The 22,694-nt window shown below is 36.1% G+C and overlaps 1 protein-coding gene across 1 annotated transcript in view; it reads right to left on the reverse strand.

Moving 5' to 3' along the window:
* The window catches only part of ARID2 (AT rich interactive domain 2 (ARID, RFX-like)), a 186,703-nt gene that overhangs the window by 163,287 nt on the left and 722 nt on the right, over positions 1 to 22,694 (reverse strand). The window contains exon 3 of the mRNA XM_011936060.1: positions 21,869 to 21,966. Coding sequence (XP_011791450.1) covers positions 21,869 to 21,966 — 98 coding nt within the window. The remainder of the gene's footprint in view (positions 1 to 21,868; positions 21,967 to 22,694) is intronic.

Consider the following 22,694-nt stretch of genomic DNA (forward strand, 5'->3'; position numbering starts at 1 on the left):
CCAGGATGGTCTCGATCTCCTGACCTCGTGATCCGCCCGTCTCGGCCTCCCAAAGTGCTAGGATTACAGGCTTGAGCCACCGCGCCTGGTAGAAAAAAACTTTTAATGAAAAAATTTAATAAAACTAACTTTACAGCATGACTCAAACTGACTGTTAAGAGTAAACTACATAATGTCTTTACAGAACAACAGTATCCCTGATGACTTCCTCCCAAGATAACTGCAGTGGTTGTTTTAGCTTAATTTCTGTTATGTTTGCTTAAGAAAAATCAGCCTTGGCCTGGCACAGAGGCTCATGCCTATAATCACAGCATTTTGAAAAGCCAAGGCAGGAGGACTGCTTCCCGGCCTGGGCAACATAGCAAGATCCTGCCTCTACAAAAAATTAGCCGGGTGTCATGGTATGAGACTGAGTCCTAGCTACTCAGGAGGGTGAGGCAGGAGGACTGCTTGAGCTCAGGAATTCGAGACTATAGTGAGCTATATTATACCATTACACTCCAGCCTGGGCAACAGAGCCAGACCCTGTCTCTTAAAAAAACAAAAAAGAAAACTCAGCCTTATTATTTTACAGGTGTACCTACTGAGTGTTTCCTCCCTAACCAAACATAAATCATTGAATCCCATATAGCATTTGGCACAATTAATTCAAACAAAACAAGCAGCACCAGCACTTGGCATGAACCAGACACCATACTCTGTACCTAAGATAGACAAATAAAGAACACAGTTCCTGTTTTTAAGGAACTAAGATTTTAGCAGGGGAGAGAGAGAGCTAGCCTATGGTAGACAGCATTTATTAAGGTTCAGTCCTATGCCAAAAGACTAGAAAAAAATATGCCAAGATGTTTGTTCATAGTGTTCAATACTTTTATCTGCCTATGCTAGGATATTACTCTGCTTGATATTTTCCCTTCAAGGATCTTCTAAATTGTATACTATGAACACATATTATAGACTTTGATAAGAGAAAAATTAAATTTAAAATTGAAAAAGTATAAAACTTGGCACCTAATGGGTTATATCTGAGGTCTCTGCTAATTAAAGTCCTCAAAGTTTTATATTTGAAATTTTAGAAATATATCTAAAATATGACAACTTTTTACCATCTCAAGAGCTATGAACCTTACTCGTACAAACTATCATTTTTCAACTGGATTACAGACATGCACTGCAAAATGACATTTAGGTCAATGACCATATATACAATGGTGCCCCCATAAGATTATAATACCATATTTTTACTGTACCTTTTATATGTTTAGCTATATTTAGATATACAAATACTTACCATGGGGTTACAACTGCCTACAGTATTCAGTATGTAGCATGCTGTACAGGTTTGTAGCCTAAAGCAACAGGCCATACCATATAGCTTAGGTATGTAGTAGGCTCTACTAGCTAAGTCTGTGTAAGTACACTCTACGTTGTTCAAACAATAAGGAAATCACCTTACGACCCATTTCTTAGAATGTATCCCAGTCATAAAGCAACACCTAACAGTATTTTCTTAGCCTTCTGTCAAGACTCTTTTGTTCCACCCTTGAGCATGCAACATCTATACACAACAAAGCATCCAGAGAAATCCAGATAATAACACTTCATTGCTCAAAATCCTCCAATGGTTTCAGTAGATGCAAAGACCTTCCAAAGGCCCTACAAGATCTGCTCCCAGATTACATCTCTCTGATCTATTCATCTTCGCTGCTTTCCTCTGATCTGGTCACTAATGCTAGCCACCATGGGCTCCTAAATGTTCCTTGAACATACCAAGCATACTCTCTTACTGTTTGTTCATTCTTATCCCAAATATCCACCTGGTTTGCTCCTTTCTCTCCTTTGAGTCTTTATTCAACTCTTGCTAAGACTTTTCCAGTCCAGTCTGTCTAAAGATGTAACACCCTACTTAAGCGAAAGCCATCTCTCTTTATTTGCTTTATTTTTCTCCTTGCGCCATTAGCTGGTATACTCTAATTTGTGTCCTTTCCCTCACTCTAAAAGGGAAATATCTTTCTCTGTTCTCTGATATATGTACAGTGCATAGAGTCCAGCACAAGATAGATGATCAATTATTACTCATTAAATTAATTAATAAAGAGCAATATTCTACATAGCTGGTAAAAGTTTGGTCTCTGGAGGCAGAAGACCTGGGTCAAATTCTAGCCCCACCACTTTGTACTTGGCTGTCCCTGTACATATTACTTAACCTTTCTAAATCTTAGTTTCCTCACTATAAAATGATGATGATGGTATTCTTATAGAGTAGTTTGGGGGATTAAAATAAAGCAAGTTGAGCACAGTACCTGGCAAATAATAAGTGTTCAATAAACGTTATCTATTACAATAAACATTCCCAACTCCAAAATGCCTCCAACCAAATAATCACATCATTTGTATTAATCTTATCCATGCTTTCAAAAATAGTAGTTTTTGAAAAATCCTTGGATCCTCACATATCAGTTTAAAACAAAGTCAATACAGGCATACCTCATTTTATTGTGCCTCATTTTATTGCGCTTTCTAGATGTTATCTTTTTTAAAACCAATTGAAGGTTTAACAAATTGAAGCAAGTCTATCAGCATCATTTTTTAAAACCATGTGCTCACTTCACAGCTCTGTATCACATTTTGGTAATTTTCCCAATATTTCAAACTTTTTCATTATTATTATTATTATATCCATTATGATAATCTGTGATCAGTAATCTTTGGTGCTAATATTCTGTTTGGGGGCACCCAGGATTGTACCCGCATAAGACAGCAAACTGAATCAATAAATACTGTTATGACTACTCCACTGACTGGCCATTCTCCCATTTCTCTCCCTTCTCCTTGGGCATCCCTATACCCTGAAACACAACTATACTGAAATTAGGCCACAATGGCCTCTAAGTGTTCAAGTGAAAGGAAGAGTTGCATATCTCTCACTTTAAATCAAAAGCTAGAAATTATTATGCTTAATAAGGAAGGTATTTCAAAAGCCAAATTAGGCCAAAAGCTAGACCTCTTACACTAAATATTTAGCTATGTTGTAAATGTAAAAGGAAAGTTTTGAAGGAAAATAAAAGTGCTACTCCAGGGAACACACAATTGATAAAGCGAAACACCCTTATGGCTGGTAAGAAGAAAGTCTGAGTGGTCCAGACAGAAGATCAAACCAGCTACGACATTCCTTTAAGCCAAAGCCTAATCCAGAGCAAGGTCATAACTCTCTTCAATTCAAGGAAGACTGAGAGAGGTGAGGAAGCTGCAGAAGGAAAGTCTGAAGCTAGCAGAGGTTGGTTTGTGAGGTTTACAAAAAGACACTGTCTTCATAACGTAAAAGTGCAAGGTGAAGCAGCAAGTAGTAATAGAGAATCTACAGCAAGATATCCAGAAGATCTAGCTAAGGTAAATGACAGAAGTGGCTACACTAAACAACAGATTTTCAATATAGATGAAAAAGCCTTCTATTGGAAGAAGATGCCATCTGAGACTTTCATAGCTAGAAAGGAAAAGTCAACGCCCGGCTTCGAAGCTTCAAGGGAAAAGCTGATTCTTTTGTTAGGGGCTAATGCAGCTGGTGACTTTAACTCAAAGCCAAAGCTCAATGACCATTCTGAAAACCCAAGGGTCCTTAAGAATTATGCTAAATCTACTCTGTCTGTATTCTATATATGAAACAACAAAGCCTGGATGACAGTACATCTGTTTACAGCATGGTTTACTGAGTGTTTTGAGCTCAGTGTTGAAACCAGCTGCTCAAAAAAAAGATCACTTTCAAAATATTACTGCTCACTGACAATGGTCACCCAAGAGCTCTGATGGAGATGTACAAGGAGATGAATGTTGTTTTCATGCTGCTAACACAACATCCATTCTACAGCCCATAGAACAAGAAGTCATTTTGACTTTCTAGTCTATTACTTAAGAAATACATTTTTACAGTTATAGCTGCCACAGTGATTCCTTGGATGGAACTGAGCAAAGTAGACTAAAAACCTTCTGAAAAGGATTCACCATTCTAGATGCCATTAAGAAATTCTGTAGCCGGGCGCGGTGGCTCAAGCCTGTAATCCCAGCACTTTGGGAGGCCGAGACGGGCGGATCACGAGGTCAGGAGATCGAGACCATCCTGGCTAACACGGTGAAACCCCGTCTCTACTAAAAAAATACAAAAATCTAGCCGGGCGAGGTGGCGGGCGCCTGTAGTCCCAGCTACTCCGGAGGCTGAGGCAGGAGAATGGCGTGAACCCGGGAGGCGGAGCTTGCAGTGAGCTGAGATCCGGCCACTGCACTCCAGCCTGGGCGACAGAGCAAGACTCTGTCTCGAAAAAAAAAAAAGAACATCTGTGATTCATAGGAGGTTAAAATATGAACATTAACAGTTTTGAAGACATTGTTTCCAATCCTCATAGATAACTTTGAGGGGTTCAAGATTACAGTGGAGGAGGTCATTGAAGATGTGCAAATGGCAAAAGAACTAGACTTAGAGGTGGAGCCTGAAGATGTGACTGAACTGCTGCAATCTCATGATAAAACCTGAGTTAATGAGGAGTTCCTTCTCAGGGATGAGCAAAGAAAGTGGTTTACTGAGACAGAATGTACTCTTGGTGAAGATGCTGTGAACACTGCTGAAATGACAACAAAGGATTTAGAACAGTATATAAATTTAGTTGATAAAGCAGTGGCAGGGTTTGTGAGGACTGACTCAAATTATGTTCTACTGTGGGTAATATGATATCAAACAGCATTACATGCTACAGAGAAACCTCTTGTGAAAGGAAAAGTTGATCAATGCAGCAAACTTCATTGTTGTCTTATTTTAAGAAATGTCTACATCCACCCCAGTCTCCAGTAACCACCACCCCGATCAGTCAGCAGCCATCAACATCAAGGTAAGACCTTTCACCAGTAAAAAGATTATGACTCACTGAAAACTCAGATGATTCTTAGTACTTTTCAGCAATAAAGTTTTTTCTTTTTCTTTTCTTTTTTTTTTTGAGACAAGGTATCATTCTATTGTCCAGGCTAGATGGAGCCCAGTTGCACAACCATGGCTCACTGCAGCCTCAACCTCTCAGGCTCAAGCAAACCTCCCACCTCAGCCTCCCAAGTATCTGGGACCACAGACATGCACCAACATAACCAGCTACTTAAAACATTTTCTTTTGTAGAGACAGGGTCTCACTATATCTCAAACTCCTGGCCTCAAGCAATCCTCCTGCCTCAGCCTCACAAAGTGCTGGGCCTACAGGCGTTGAGCCACCACACCTGGCCGTACATTGTTATTTGAGACATAATGCTATTGAACAATTAATATACTACAGTATAATGTAACCATAACTTTTGTATGCACTGGGAAACCAAAAAATTCATCCTCATTTTACCACAATATATATTAATGTGGTGGTCTGGAATCAAACCCACAGCATCTCTCAGGTATGTCTGTATTACTCTGTCAAATCGTACACTACACAAGATTCTAGTCTCATATTGTAGCTTGTAAACACAGAGAGGGAGACATTAGTGTCTATTTTTTAAAAAAACAACTTTACTGCATAAAATTGCACAAAATGACACATTTACCACAATGTTAATTAATATTCTACAACTATAAACTGACTCTTGATGCTTGTTTAATAAAACCACACACAAAAAATGTTAAGCTTTAGGGCCAGACAAATGAAATGCTAAACTATTAATTCCGTAGGTTAGAAATTTTCAGTTCTTTCAGAATTTCCGAAATTAGATTTCCCATTTGCTGAGAGGCCTACCATACCCACCTGAGTTCATAAGAAGCTCCCCAAGTGACAGGAGACCCTAATTCAGTTCAGCTGCAATGTATCAGATGCCAAAAAGTAGACCACCATTTAAAAAAAACCTTCACCCCAAGACTCTGATAGTAAAATAGGAGCAGTACATTATAACTCACAAAACTAAACTCTAACTCTGCATGAGTAATGGTACTTACACGGTTTTTTCCTGATCTACAAAAGAGGATAATACCTATTTTATAGAGTTGTTGCAAACATTCACTAAGATAAATATTTGTAAAAATAAACTATAAACTGTACAGCAACATACACATTATTATAAAAATACACATTAAAGAATTTTTTAAATAAAAATAAAAAGCCACAATCCCACAACTACCCTAACCATTTTCATATTTTTATTCCCTTCAAGTCCTTATCTTCAAATACTTTTTAATAAAATTATATTCAAGTGAATTGGAGGAAGACAGTATAACATGCCTAGGTTCCAGAAACAGGTACCATTAACCAGATGTCCCAGGTTTAAATACTAGGTCCAGAATTTACTGTGTGACCCTGAGCAAGGTTCTTAAACCCCTTTGTCCTGTTTTTCTCATCTATAATAGTTTTTCTCATCTATAATATCAGGATATTAACAGTATCTATGTCATAGGGAGGTGTGAAGAGGAAATGAGTTACCACTCAGTGCAATGCCTGGCACATGGCAAAATAAATAAATGTTAACTAAAAAAATACAAACTTAATAGTCTGCTTTTTAAAAGATTCAACATGGTATCATAAACCAAAAGTATACTATTAAAGTTTCATAAGAAAAATACTTTAAAAAAAAACTTTAGGATATGTTACACTGACTGTTTTTAAAACATATCTCCCTATCATCCCTTTGTCTAGATATTTTACAGTAATAGAATCAGGCTGGGTGAGTGGTTCACGTCTGCAATCCCAACACTTTGGGAGGCCAAGGCAAGAGGATAACTTGAGGCCAGGAGTTGGAAACCATCCTGGGCAACACAGACAGCCCTGGTCTCCACAAAAACTTTACACATCAGTCAGGTATGGTGGCACACACCTGTAGTCCTAGCTACTAGGGAGGCTGAGGTAGGAGGATCACTTAAGCCAAGAAGGTTGAGGCTGCAGTGAACCATGATTGCACCACTACTCTTCATTCTCCAGCCTGGGTGGCAGAGCAAGATCCTGTCTCCAAAGGGGGAAAAAAAAAAACAAACACAGAATCTATCTATTACTTCATATTTCCAGTAGAGGTCTCCATCTAAAAAATAATGTACCAGACTAAACTTTAAATGAGTATCCCTGGTTATTAAAAAAAAAAAAAAATTATCAAATATATAAGCTTTATCAAATATGTAAGTTTAGGTTTTTATACGTAAATATTTGAAATAAAGAATATTTGCAGTAAAAAGTGTTTTTCTCTCTTAGCATAAGTCAGCAGAATCATCTTTAACATAAAACCAGGCTAGGCACAGTGGCTCATGCCTATAATCCCAGCACTTTGGGAGGCCAAGGTGGGCAGATCACTTGAGGCCAGGAGTTCGAGAACAGCCTGGCCAAATGGTAAAATTCTCTCTCTACTAAACATACAAAAAAATTAGGCATGTTGTTGTGTGCCTGTAGTCCCACCTACTCAGGAGACTGAAACATGAGAATCACTTGAACCCAGGAGGTGGAGGTTGCAGTGAGCCAAGATTGCGCCACTGCACTCTAGTCTGGGTGACATAGTGAGACTTTGTCTCAAAAATAATAACAATAAAGGCCCTGTTTTATATAGCAAAGAAATCCCTGATAGTCTTCTACAATTATTCCTTTTTAAACACAATGGAGTGATTAGTATAAGAAATGCAGCTCTGATTTGGTTTCTACTTTTCCCTTCCATAATTCAGTAGTAATGATCTTAGGCAAGTCAATTATCTCCACACAGGTGTACCTGAAAAAGTATCCTTATTTTCTACCCTTCCAGAAAGCAGAGGGCTAGACCATCTTCTTAAAATCCCTTCTAGTATTAAGATTGATGATACTACAAATCAACAAATAGATTCAGTAGCCATATCCAATTATAGCTAACTACACACTTCTTGTTCCTGTCTTCAGGAATCTAAATTTTCAGGTGCTGAAAGCTATACTACTGGGCTTCTACAAAATATTAAGTTCGTATACAATAGCTAATATCCACTTCAACTTAGCCCTATAAATATGTAAACCTTGGTAAATTCCCCTAAGACTGGTTATGAGCAAGAACTATCAATAAATCACCAAACAGTCTGCTTAAAAATAAAGAGTGCTGCTTACACACACACATGTGCCTACACACACACATACACACACACACTTAAGCTAACCTCCATAGTTACAAAGAGGGGGCCAAAGAAGGAGGGATGTTCTAAGCAATTCTCAAAACTAGGAAGATTTTTTTCAATAACCGAATTACGATTAATTATGAAGATCAAATATACTATGTAAAAACACAACACAATTAATTTGGCATTGATGAATTTAAATGGATTCACCCAAACAAACATAAGATTTCTGACTGTGATTAAAGTTCAAATTTGCTTTTCTTCTTTAGGGGGTTCATTAACCTATAATGAAAACTTATAAGACTAAAATAATTATTTCTCATCTTGAGAATATAAAAATTTAAATTATTGCCTTATTTTAAAATATCAAGTAATGTAATCAACGGCCAGCAAAGAACAAAAGAGCAAAAACTATTTCATAGATAGAACAAGAAAGGTAATTTTCCTCCAAATTTATCAGTTAACACTGTAGCTGACTTGTATTTTTGTGTCAAATTCTTGAAACATAAGAAACATTCATATTCAAATATAAGATGCAAAAATGGACTTTTAAAAATGTAATGTTCATCATTAGCCCCTCTCTTAAATATAGATAATACCTATGGATTAAAAAAATAGAAACTAAACTCTAGTGGATAACACAAAAAATATCACTAAATCTGATTTCTAAGTCTAATAATACCACTCATTAAATAAACAGATGAATACTTTCATATATCATAAGGTTATTAAAATACAAGTCAATAGTTAAGATTGTATCAAAATGTATAGCTGGCAGTATCTTACTCAATGAGGAAATGTTAGAAGCATCAAACTAAGGTCAGCAACAAGGCAAAGAAAAGATGTTTCCATTTTCCTTACTATTTAACATTGTATGGATATACTGGCCAATGCGATTAGACAAAAGAAAGTAATTTGAGGCGTAACTTATAAGAGTAAAACAATCCCTACTTGCAGATGACACGCAAGTATACAGGTAAAATTCTAAAAAAACAAAAAAAAAAAGAAACTCATACAATCAAAACTATAAAACAATTTAGTAAGGCAGCAGGTTAGAAAATATAAAAATTCAACAGCTTTTATATAAATAAACGATAGTGAAAAAGAAAACATGAAAAAGAAAACCACATTTTCAATAGCAACAACAATAACAATATCCCTAAGGATAAACTTTAGAAATGCTCAAACCCTATATAAAGAAAACTTTAGGCTCTGAATGACACAAAATATAATAATATAATATAAGAAATATATTTCTTAATCCCCCATATTAGAAAAATTTAACAAGCCAGACAACAGAGCAAAGACACAAAAAGATGTGAATGGAAGTGGAAAGACTTCCATTGCTCTTTGATAGGTCAACTCAATATCATCACAAAATCAGTTCTCCAACTTATAAATTTAATGCAACCCCCATAAAAAGACTAAAAGCTTTTTTTCTGGAACTAGAACAAACTGATACTAAAGTACACATGGAAAAATAAACATTAAAGAATAACCTTGTAAAAAAGAACTATGAGATGGGATTGGCACTATCAAAGATTATAACATGTTAAAAAGGCTAGGCACAGTGGTGCATGTCTGTAGTCTCAGCTACTCAGGAGGCTGAGGCAGGATCATTGCTTGAAAGTAAGAGTTCAATGCTGTCATATACTATGACTGCACCTGTGAATAGCCACTGCACTCTAGTCTGGGCAACACAGTAAAATTCGACTCTTTTTTTTTTTTTGAGACAGAGTCTTGCTCCGTCACCCACGCTAGAGGGCAGTGGTGCGATCTCGGCTCACCACAACCTCCACCTCCTGGGTTCAAACGTTTCTCCTGCCTCAGCCTCCCAAGTAGCTGGGATTACAGGTGCCCACCACAGCACCTGGTTAATTTTTGTATTATTATTATTATTAATTTTTTTTTTTAGTACAGACAGAGTTTCACCATCTTGGCCAGGCTGGTCTCGAACTCCTGACCTCATGATCCACTCGCCCCCGCCCCCCACCCCTCGGCCTTCCAAAGTGCTGGGATCATGAGCCACCATGCCCGGCCAACTCAATCTCTTTAAAAAACAAATATGCTGTAATGCCTCAATAATTAAAATATAATTCCTTATATTATATTTCTTAATATATTATATTAATATTATATTAATATAATATAATAATATAAGAAATATATTTCTTAATCCCCCATATTAGAAAAATTTAACAAGCCAGACAACAGAGCAAAGTTGTAGAAAACAGGTATTTTCATATACTGTTGGTAGCAATGCAAAAAAGTTGTCTCCTACAAAGTGAATTTGGCAATATTTAACAAAACTACATGTCCATTTATTCCTTGATTGCCGCTTCAATCCTCACTTTAGTAATTAACTCTAAAGACACAGCTGCAACAATTTGAAAATAGGTTTGCATAAAGTTACTAAGATTTACAGATTATTCAGATGACATTATTTACTACAGTAACATTGGAAACAGTCTAAGTGCCATTATGTAGGGAACTGGTTGAATAAACTAGGATATAGCTACACGATGGAACATAATGCAGCTGCAAAAAAAAAAAATAATAATGAGATTCTATGAACTTAGTGATTTTTCAAGATATATGAAGCGAAAAAAGGCAAAATATATATTTTTAATGAGCTTCATTTTAGGAAGGGAAACTAGATTTAATCTTAATCTTATGTGTTTTACATATTCATAAATAAAATTTGTTGAATTTCATAATTCAACAAACATCATAGGCTGCACTTACACAAACTTAGATGGTATATAGTCTACTACATACCTAGGCTATAAGGCATAGCCCATTGCTCTAAGCTACATACCTCTACAGCATGTTACTGAACCAAATACTGCAGGCAACTATAATACAATACTAAATATTCATGTATCTAAACATATCTAAACACAGAAAAGGTACAGTAAAACTACAATATTATATTCTTATGAAAATACAGTCATATATGCAGTCCATCATTTACCAAAACATTTTACGCAGTGCATGTCCGTACTTTTAACAATATATCTTCAGTCTAAACACAAAAAGAACTTCAAACAAATATGTAGCTACTTGGTAGGTTTGTTGTTTGTTGTGAGGTAACAATTCTGGAAGTATTCTGTATGGACAGAAGAACTGAGAAGATGAATATATATACTATGGTAGAGAACTAGGATTCTTACTGAAGGTTAAGGAAGATACATGGAATGGAAGAAGGAAAAGAACAAACTAACTGGTATGGAGTGCAATTAGAAGTATCAGCATAGCCTCCTGATTTTCAAAATAAATGTATTTACAGGTAAAATAAATTTTTCCCCAGCTCTGTTCTCTAAAAGGGCCTAGAAGAAAAAAATTACCCAGTAGCAATGAGCACACCTACCACCTTGATCTTGGTTTCTATATACCATTCCACACTAAATGGAATCAGGATTTTCAGAGAAATAGATGATTCTATAACTGGGTAGGCAAAACACAAGTAGACCCTGGAAGATCTTATTTTGTCAAAAAGGAAGAGCTCAACAATAATAGACACATGTTAAAACGACAAAGGAGCCAGCTTAAAAGGGCTCTCCCTGGCCAAATCTAAGCAACAAAATGCATAACAATGATAGATTTTAACCAATGCATAACATAAAAATCTAACAAATAAATAAGAATGAAAATATTTATCTTACTGGAGACTATTAACTAAAAAATGTAAAAGGGGCCAGGAGCAGTGGCTCATGCCTATAATCCTAACACTTTGGAGGCCAATGCAAACGGATTGCTTAAGCCCAGAAGTTTGAGACCAGCCTGAGCAAAACGGCACAACCCTGTCTCTATAAAACTACAAAAAATTAGCTGGACAGGGTGGCATGGGCCTGTAGTCCCAGCTACTTGGGAGGCTGTGGTGGGAGGATGGCTTGAGCTGGAAGGTCAAGGCTGCAATGAGCCGTCATTGTGTCACTATACTCCAGCCTGGGTGTTTTGAGACAGAAAGAGACCCGGTCTCAAAACACAAATAAATGTGAAAGAAATGATAGAGTTAGAAAACAAGCATCTTAAAATGCTTGTATCATATTAATAACTGATTCAAGCACAAATAAATACAAGTATCATATTAATAACTGATTCAAGCCCAAACCATCAGTGGATGTTAAAACTACTGGGTAACAGTTTGATGGTAAGCAAGATAGTTTCACGGTCTCAAGGTATGTCGCTACAGATTACTCATTAATTCGAAAAGAGAAAATGGTAACTTTACAGTGGAGAAATCAGGAGGACACCACCTTAATCTCAGCAATAATGGGACAAAGTGACATGTCTCTTACCAAAAATGCCTAACTTAAATCCTGAAAAAATATTAGACAAATCCAAACTTTATAGTACTTTTGGCCTGTACAGTTCAAAATGGTAACATCACAAAAGACACAAAAAGGCTGAAGAACTAGAGATACAACTACTTGCAATACAAGATAATGAATGGGGTTGGGGGATATGATTGCTATAAAAGACATCTTTGGGATAATTGTTAAAATTTGATTTAAGGTCTACATAATAGAGAATACAATTTTATCTATGTTAATGTTTCTGAATGTAATAACTGTCCATTGTTACATTAGAGAATGATTTTACTGTTAGGCAATAACATATATAAATAAAAGATATTACACTGTAATAATATCCAATGAATAAATGACAGTGATAGTATGTGTGTATCTGTATATATAAACACATATGCACTTGCCACATTTGCTTTGTATTTTTCTTTCTATATGTGATAGTGTGTGTATGAGTGTGCACACCATCACATATAAAAAGAAAAATACAAAGCAAATGTGGCAAAATAATTGGTTGAGCTACAGGAAGCGTAAGCAAAAGTTCACATTTAGGTAGCAAAAGAAATTTAACAATTTTGAAAAGGAAAAACAGGGCAAAAAAAAAAAAGAAAATGATGGATTCACTATTTCTCTCTCAACTGGACTATATCAAAAATCACATACATTTTTACTACTAGATTGAATTACTACATTGCAATATGGGGCTACCTGAAAAGACAACTCAGAAATTCAAAAGTTTGACTCTTTAATGGTATAAACTAAAAATTATACCAAACCACTTAAGAACTCTTGACAGACCACCTATTATCTGCAAGCACACTTGGAGGTACAAGTTACTCTAAGGCACTAACTACCGTTTATGAAGTTCTATGCGGTCTGATTTGAGCTCAAGCATATTGCAAATTCACTTACTCTATGAACCATTACAAAAAGTGTGATCAACCTGAGCCTTACTACTGAAAAATTTAAATTCATCCCATTTTTAATATATTACAAATTAGGTATTTTCTGGACAGGGCCCTAGCTATGGTCTCTTCTTTGGCCTATTTTAATAGAAGAATGTTCCCACTGATCTCATGTATGTTTATATTAAAATTTTATTTATTTAAAAATAATCACTGGGCTAGCACAGAGACAGAATAAAATTTCACGCAAAAACACTTGACCATGAAAGATACATATTATATAGTAAACATTATCTTCGTGCACACAGCAATTGACCATTGGGCACTACATATAAATATTTATCAAGTACAACAGTAAGAACTCAGAAAGACCAGAATTATGGAATCTGGCCATATTTTACAATAAGATGTATATCCAAACAACAGATTACACAACCTTACTTGAATTTTTCATAAAAAGTAACTTTATATTTTATCTCAATTATATGGTAGTTTTAAGAATTATTTACTGATAGAAATAAAAGCTAAGCACACCTGGAACATGGAATATACCTGCATGAAGATTAAAAGCAACTATGGATAATGTAGGATTATTTATAAGACAATGCTCTGGCCGGGTGCAGTGGCTCACGCCTATAATCTCAGCACTTTGGGAGGCCTGTAATCTTAGCACTTTGGGAGGACGAGGCGGGTGGATCACCTGAGGTCAGGAGTTTGAGACCAGCCTGGCCAACAAGGTGAAACCCCATTTCTACTAAAAAAACAAAAAAACCAAAATAATTCACTGGGCACGGTGGCGGGCACCTGTAATCCCAGCTACCTGGGAGGCTGAGGCAGGAGAATCACTTGAACCCAAGAAGGGGAGGTTGCAGTGAGCCAAGATCACACCACTGTACTCCAGCCTGGGCAACAAGAGTGAAACTCTGTCTCAGAAAAAAAAAAAAAAAAAAAAAAAAGGAAAAAAAAGACAATACTCTGTAAAATGTACAGCAGGTCTATCAGCACTATCAGCAGGGAAGGGAATGGGAAGGTGAAGTAGGGAAAGAATGGTCTGAAAATATGTAAAATATCCTTTCCTGACTAGCAATTACAGCTGACATTTAAGGCTGGGAGTTGGATATAACCTAAAGCCTTAAAAAAAAAAAAAAGCAGCCCATATGCCCCAGGAAGAAAAAATGTTTGGGTGGTATAAAGAATTTTTTCCCTTGCTTTCATATATATATATACACACATACAAAAAGAGAGAATACTTTTCCTAATTGTTATTTTTTCTAAGATTAAATAACAATTATTTCTGAAATTTGAAATGATAAAAATAAAATCTCCCACTGGCCGGGCGCAGTGGCTCACGCCTGTAATCCCAACACTTTGGAAGGCCAAGATGGCTGGATCACCTGAGATCAGGAGTTTGTAGACCACCCTGCCCAACTGAAACCCCGTCTCTACTAAAAATACAAAAATTAGCCGGGCATGGTGGCACACGCCTGTAATTCCAGCTACTCAGGAGACTGAGGCAGGAGAATCGCTGGAACCTGGGAGGTGGAGGTTGCAGTGAGCCGAGATTACGCCACTGCACTCCAGCCTGAGTGACAGAGAGCAACTCCGTCTCAAAAGTAATAAAAATAAATAAATAAAATATCCCATATGAAAATGTTTTGAAAAACAAAGCTAGTGAGCATTAAACAAAACAGGTTATTGTTAGTATTATTATTTTCACAGGAATTTATACATGTTAACTCTACTATGAAATACCAGGATAGACCAACAAAATTCTCACAAAGATAACAAGCATCCAGTAAATTCAGTAAAACAAATGGTACCCCATTTGGAAAGAATATAGTAAAATCCTATGAGGAAAAAAAAAATACATAAAGAATATTCTCCAATTAGGAATAATTGAGGAACACTTACTTTTAATTAATTTTTTAAAATCCAAATTACATAAACACACTTAGGGTAAGTTAGAATTTGGTAGTTCATTTACTCTTCTTTTCCCTTAACTAAAGTGGAGCCCTTGTTACCTTCTCTGAAGTCCAGAGACAAAGTATAAGGTGTGTCCAAGCTCTGGTCAGAGATGGCAGGTGCAGCTCGAGCAGGTGCCCCTAGACCAGATGTCACCCAGAGGTTTTGTTCTGGATATAACCCTGACCAACATGTTCATGCCATGTTAAACTAGTCATCTCAGCAACTAAATTGGTTTCATTACAATACTTAGATCAACTGTTCTCAAACTTCAGTGTACTTAAGAATCACCTGAAGCATTATTTTTAGAAATACGTATTAATCAAATTATTAATACCTAAAACCACTGTTCAATCTCATCATCACTGAAAGGGGACAACTAAACATTATATGCCTCATGATATGATGAAAAGCACAGCACTACCTATTAAGTATGCCTAAAATATTGAATCTGAATATTATTAACCTTTAGATCTATCACTTTTCAGCAAATACGTATGAGGGATAGAGGAACAAGTTAATTGACACCAAAAGAAAGAAATCAAAGCCAGAATTTCAGACAGTCTAAAGAACAAATGGACCCCTTTACTCCAAATCAATGGTATAATGGGGAAAAAAAGGGTGAGGGAAGGGGAAAGGCAGCAGCAAAAACATCAAAACCAGTAAATTCTCCCTGGGGCTCCATCAAAAATTTCTATGGCAGTAAGATGGGAGTGAAGCCCTGCAACACTGACTTAGTTATTAATGGAATATGGATCTATCATTTTTGGTCAACAATTCAGAATGTGATAGCTATTCCTAGACATCACCAAGAGATTTCCATTGCAGCAATAGTTTACTGCAATGTATTTACTCAACTGAATTATCAATTCACAACATAATGAATACACAGAAAATATCTAAGCACAAGTAAAATTTATGTTTTAAAACAGAAAAATATTTTGCGTTATTTGTTTTATCACACTATAGTTTAAACAGTAGAAAATGTAGAGTTGTGCATCTGTTAGGTTGGTGCACAGGTAATTGCAGCTTTGGCCATGGTGTTACACTATTTACTGTGGAGTGAAACACTGGTGAAACACTATTTACTATAGGGAAGGGAAGAGAAGTAATAGTGTGTCCCCAAAATTTCTAGAGATCCACAATACACATTAGCAAAATAAAGTCTCTAAGAAATCCTGCAATAAAGTAACCCAAGTTTAGCCTTTGCTCAAGTTCATTTGGTCTTCTTTTCATGGAAATATATCAACATTTCTGGAAAACTAGTGTTTCTAGAGCACAAACTCTAGTTGGCCCTGAATACCAAAGAGTGTGGTGATCAAAGAAGCAAAAGGAGAATCCCCTCATCCCCACCCGTCTGCTCCATTTATCTTCTATGTCCTTCCCAATTCAGACAAAATCCATTTTCACCATCAAACTTTAGTAGGGCTGGAAACTGCCCAATAAGCACCTTCACAATATAATTAAAACTTATACTTTATCTAAAAACATATATTAAGTACCTGCTCGCTGACTAATGAAATGCAGTTAAAACTTTGTTTTTCTTCCCTTCCAACTTCTAATTTCATTCAGTTTGAGAATATAAAATATCTAGTAGCAATATGCATTTTTTTTTTTTTTCTTCCCAGACGGAGTCTCCCTCTGTCACCCAGGCTGGAGTGATCTCAGCTCACTGCAAGCTCCTCCTCCCAGGTTCAAGCGATTCTCCTGCTTCAGCCTCCCAAATAGCTGGGACTACAGGTGCATGCCACCACGCCCAGCTAATTTTTGGCATTTTTAGTAGAGATGGGGTTTCACTGTGTTAGCCAGGCTGGTCTCCATCTCCTGACCACGTGATTAGCCTGTCTCGGCCTCCCAAAGTGTTGGGATTACAGGCGTGAGCCACTACGCCCGGCTACAATATACTTTTCTATCAAAGACATTATAGATTTCACACACGATCAACTACGAAAATATTGAATCCACAACAGAGCAGAGATAGGAATATAAAAGTGTTCTACTCAGAAATAGACATCTTTAGTTAACAGCCAAGGTAGAAAATTTAACTGCAAAAGAAAAGCACATAAACATTTTTGGGAATTATAATGTTCTCATTTTGTATCCTCAGGAAAATTTGTAACCTCAGTAAAAACTATCTATCTTAGAAAGAACTCAATTTGTTTCTACTTGACGCAATGTAAGCTCTAAAAACATGAATTCTAAGACGTAACACTAACCTAGCTGAGCTTTGATCAGTCTTTCAATTTTCTCCACTTTCTGTTCTTCCTTTCAACAAGTCTGCGTGTCCTTTAAAAATGTAACAGAACATCAGAAAATACCAAAATCAGGTTTTTTGTTTTTTAAAATGGATACACTGCCAGGCGCAGTGGCTCACTTTTGTATCCCCGCACTTTGAAAGGCTGAGGCACAGTGGCTCACTTTTGTATCCCAGCACTCTGGAAGGCTGAGGAGGGAGGATACCTTGAAGCCAGGCATTCAAGACTAGCATGAGCAACAAAGCAAGACCCCTGTGTATACACACACACACACACACACACATACACACACACACACACACACACACACGAGATACAGTTTATAAAGTTAAATTTGAAATATATGTATGAATAATTTGTTGATACATTTGTCTTCCAATCTCCATATACTTTTATCTTCCTTCCTTGAATAAGGGCAATCAGTTTATTCAGTTCCGTTTAGATATTTACAAACTCAGTGTTTATTTACTTAAGGCTTTCTCTTAGAAGAATTGACCTATATGGTGGACACTAAGTAGAGAACACATCAGCGTATTCATTCCACTAACAAATGTAAACTCACTCAAATGGTGTAATTTAAGAAAGAGCTTTACCCACCAAGAAAAAAAAAATAGAATAAATTCACAATGCAATTGAAAATGTACTATGGTAAACATAACTCTACAATTAAGTTTCTGACTATTCTAAAGGCAGGTACATATAAAAAGAAATTAATATTTCAGTCCCAGAAAACTAGTAACATATAGTTTTGTACAATAAATTTTTAATGTCCAAGATATTTCACCCCCTTTCCAAAAAATCAAGTTTTATAAAGGAAACATCAAGTTAACCTTGACTATAGCTGTAATATTGGCATCAGTAAGCAAAAACAAAATTTTTAAGTATTTGAAATATTTACCTAAATCTTCATACCAAAACTTCAAATTCTTAACACAGATAAGACTAGCAAATTGTCCCCCAATTTCAACAACAAAACAGAACAAAAAATTAAAATCCACCAACTAAATATGGAACCCATTAGGCAAAGATATACCTGGGCATAAATTTAACCATAAGTAATTTCCAAATATTATTGAACACGTGTCATGAACACAATATTTTGGTCCAATTAATGACTGTTCCCAAAGCCATTTAATTTTTTTTTTTTGGCACTTTAATTTCTCCATCTACAAAATGTGGGAAATTATACCTTATCCTTTCATACTACAGGAATATCCTAATAATAAACATTTGTGGAACACATTGAGATGTACATGCCAAGAAAAGGAACTACATGAAAATAAAGTGCATAAACATTGCAGATGATTAATATCCAATGATTTATTCATTTATTTACTTATTTTGAGACAGAGTCTAGCTCTGTTGGCCAGGCTGGATTGCAGTGGCACCATCTCCGCTCACTGCAATCTCCGTCTCCCAGGCTCGAGCAATTCTCCTGCATCAGCCTCCCAAGTAGCTGGGATTACAGGCGTGTGCCACCATGCCAGGTTAATTTTTCTACTTTTAGTAGACACAGGATTTCTCCATGTTGGCCAGGCTGGTCTCAAACTCCTGACCTCAGGTAATCTGCCTGCCTCAGCCTCCCAAAGTGCTGGGATTACAGGTGTGAGCTACCACGCCTGGCCTCCGATTTTTAAACAGACTGCTTTTACATTATCTGTAAGCACTTTTTTAATTTTTAATTTTTTTTGTGGGTACACAGTAGGTGTATATATTTATGGAGTAAGTGAGATACGTTGATACAGGCAGATACATTTGTAAAAATTAAATGCCAATGTTAAAATAATAAACTGCATTTTCAATTTTAGACTTTGAGAAATTTTTGCAGACAAGCTATAACTGAATAAATGTATGTTTGAGACAACTGAGCTAACTTTTGGCAGACCATTAATACTCAAGTCTATATTTAATGACTGTCAATATTTGTATCAAAAATAACAAAACACTATTAGAATATACATGGCCAGCATACTAGCTTGCTCTTTCTAATTTAAATATCTAATATTATGAAGATACATCATAAAACCCTAGGGTAACAGCCATCCATCCAATTAACAGCAAACTTACAGGGAAATGTGAGCAAATATTCAACTTGTAAAGGAGAACTAACACACATAATGACAATCTTACAGTAGGTCAAATGAAAAAGCAGTTCATATTAAAAAATTATTCCACTTGTAATTTAAAAAATACACTGCATTATCTGCTCATCAGTAATGATGATATTCAATCTGATGTAGCAAAGACGTAACTTATCAAGTCACTTGATTACTATTTCTTACTATGAAGAGCCAATCTTATGGGTAGGTAACAGAATTAGTGTTACTTAGCATTCTGTCTGCCAATTAAGATTTTTCAGAGGAAGGTGTAAAAGCCAGCATCATATATATCCTCTTACTGTGCAATATTAGACCACCAGGAAAAAATTCTTTCAAGGTTGGCAGTACCTAAGTTTTGATCAGCATATTTCTTTTGTATTTCTTTACAAGCCATGCAAATCTTCACATGGTTTTATTTTCCAAAACAAATGCTTCAACTTTTTTCCTAGTAGCCTAGCTACAACCCTGTAAAAACAAATCTAGAGAGTGACATATGAGGGAAAAACAAGTTTAACTAAGGACATAGTTCAAAAAGCAGCTTCTATTCAGAGCATAAAGCCTAATTTGATCTGAAGACAATGTAAATACTTACAATGTTGAAACTATATAGTTAAAAACAGTACCTATAATTAATGATATCCTCCCAAGATAAAAATGACAACTGGAAAAACAGTATTTATAATTAACTTTTGTTAAAAAAAAGAAAGCCTAGATATTAATTTGATTATGCTAAAACTATTAGTATGAATATAAACTCTTCAGAAAAATATACATCTCATGAATCATGTATATTCTATAGTACTTCCTGGTTACAAAATTTAAGTCAATCAAGCTAACAAATATGAAGCAAAACTTCAAAAATATGTATTTCAAACAGTCCAAAATTCAAATGTTTTAAACTGATAAAAACATAAAACCAGAATATGTATTAAAATGTTGCTCTCAATATCATAAATAGAAACGAGCAAATAAATGTCACGATGAATATAAAACTCTCTATTTCTCACCCCACTACTAACTCAACAGTTTTGGAGGCTAATTTTTTTTTATGTAGCCCTTTATTTTAAAATGTACTCTGACACAAATGCCATCACACACACACAATAGATGACAACTAACGATATTTAGTATTTTCTAGACTTTCTGTGTAACTCAATAACTACTCACAAAGTTCTGCGAACTCCAGCTTCAAGCCTGAAGTCAATCTAAGATAGCCAATAGAAAGTACACCTGTGCAATTACTGCATTTCCTATTTCAGAATGCTGAACGTAATACACAATAACTGAGCGCATCTGAAGCAATAATAAACTCAAAACTCAAATTATGCAGAAGCCACCTTACAAAAAAAGGCCTGTAATATCACTATTAAAAAGCAATAAATACAAAGAATATCATTTTAGTTTTAAATAACACCAACTAACTTAGGATCCTCTAAGGGTAGGTAAACATTAAAAATAAAATACAGCCTCATGATAAATTACAATATGAAAGTATTCCTAGAAGAAAAACTAAAAGCGAAAAAAGGACACTAGATCACAAAATACATCATCTAGACTGTATCACATATCAACTGAATAAGAAATTTAACTTTGTCGAATAAGCAGTCAAAAAAGAAGAGGGAGAATGAAAGAAAATTCAGATTATAGTATCCCATTTCATAGTATCCTCATTTTCCTAAAGATATAATAATCCTTTTGAACGTTTTTAAGTCACTGGAAATTCAACAAAAAGTAATTATCAAAACAATCCTGGTGACCCAAGCCACCAACATGTTATGCCATGTAGGAGTATTCTACTGAAAAACCTATTAAATGACACTGTTCCAAACAAGAAGTTTCATTTAAAAAATAATTCTTAAAGTCAGAATTTTTAAAACTAAAGGAGTTTCCAAAACAAAGAAAAAAATTTTCCCAAAGGTTACAAAGTTTCATTAACTCTCTTAAGTCTTTTACTAAGCATCACCTTTCTGCCCCTCAGTGGATATCAAGCGATCAATAACAATGTCACAAAAGAATGTTTACCAAGATTGGGGCTGGGGTGTCACCTGTAATGATTTTGTATGAAAAACGTAAACGATCCTGAAATTGGTGAGGAAAACTTTCACCTTCCTACAATCTCACTTTATTTATATTAAATGTGTCTCAGTCTGAAATGAACAAGAGCTTAAGAGCTGTTTGGTGTGCAAGGTTTGCTTTTGGTTTTGCTAAAAACAAATCTCTCCATAAGTCCCTTATTTCCAAATACTATGGAAAAGTCACTACTACTCACCGCAAGTAATACTGTTTTAAAGCAAAGGCAGCGTTAGAACAACTTCTGGGAAAGTTGAACTCTTCAACAATTTCTCCCCACTGATTCTTCTCAGAAACCTGGTAAAACACAGGCACACTTGTCTGAACGTGAACAATCTAAGAAAATCTTAACCTAACTATGAAATAAATACCCATTCTACAGAGATCTGTAGATACCTAAGGCATCAGTGGGTGTTTCGGATCGATCGGTAAGAGTTCCTAAGCAAGGGCTTCTTGAATCACTGTGTTTTCACCAGTGAGCCCTGTATTTAATACCACTTGTTTTGTTTGGAAGGGGGGGGTTGGTGGGTTTGTTTTGTTTTTGAAGCCCGGACAATAACCAATCGCAAGTCCCTCTGTCGCCCCCTTTTAAATCTCAACGCGGTCCGTTTACACTAAAAAAAAAAAAAAAAAAAAAAAAAAAAGTTCAAAAGGATCAATACAGTTCCGGACAGCGACGTCCGCGGGTTCTGGGGGGGCCAGGGCCAGGGCCGATTCCGATCCCTCTCCCAGATCTATCCATCTCCATAGGCCCTTCTTTGAGGCCTACAGCTTCTGCCTAGCCTTGAAGCCTAAGATGGCTATTTGGAGACAGGTCCTGGTTTCTTTTGTTAGCTGTATAAACCGAGGGCGACGGGGCCGAGGCTGTGCCCCCGGCTGCCGGGATCATTTCGCAGCCGATTATCGATGTTAAACCTGCCCGCGCTAATTTTGAGTTGCACGAAAACTGCTCTCAGAGTCTGTGTGTCTCTGTGTCTCCGCCTGTGCTAGAGCGGCAGCGGCGGCAGAGCTGACTCGCGAGCGAG

The sequence above is a fragment of the Colobus angolensis genome, unplaced genomic scaffold (assembly GCF_000951035.1).
Source record: "Colobus angolensis palliatus isolate OR3802 unplaced genomic scaffold, Cang.pa_1.0 Scaffold150, whole genome shotgun sequence".
Taxonomy (NCBI): domain Eukaryota; kingdom Metazoa; phylum Chordata; class Mammalia; order Primates; family Cercopithecidae; genus Colobus; species Colobus angolensis.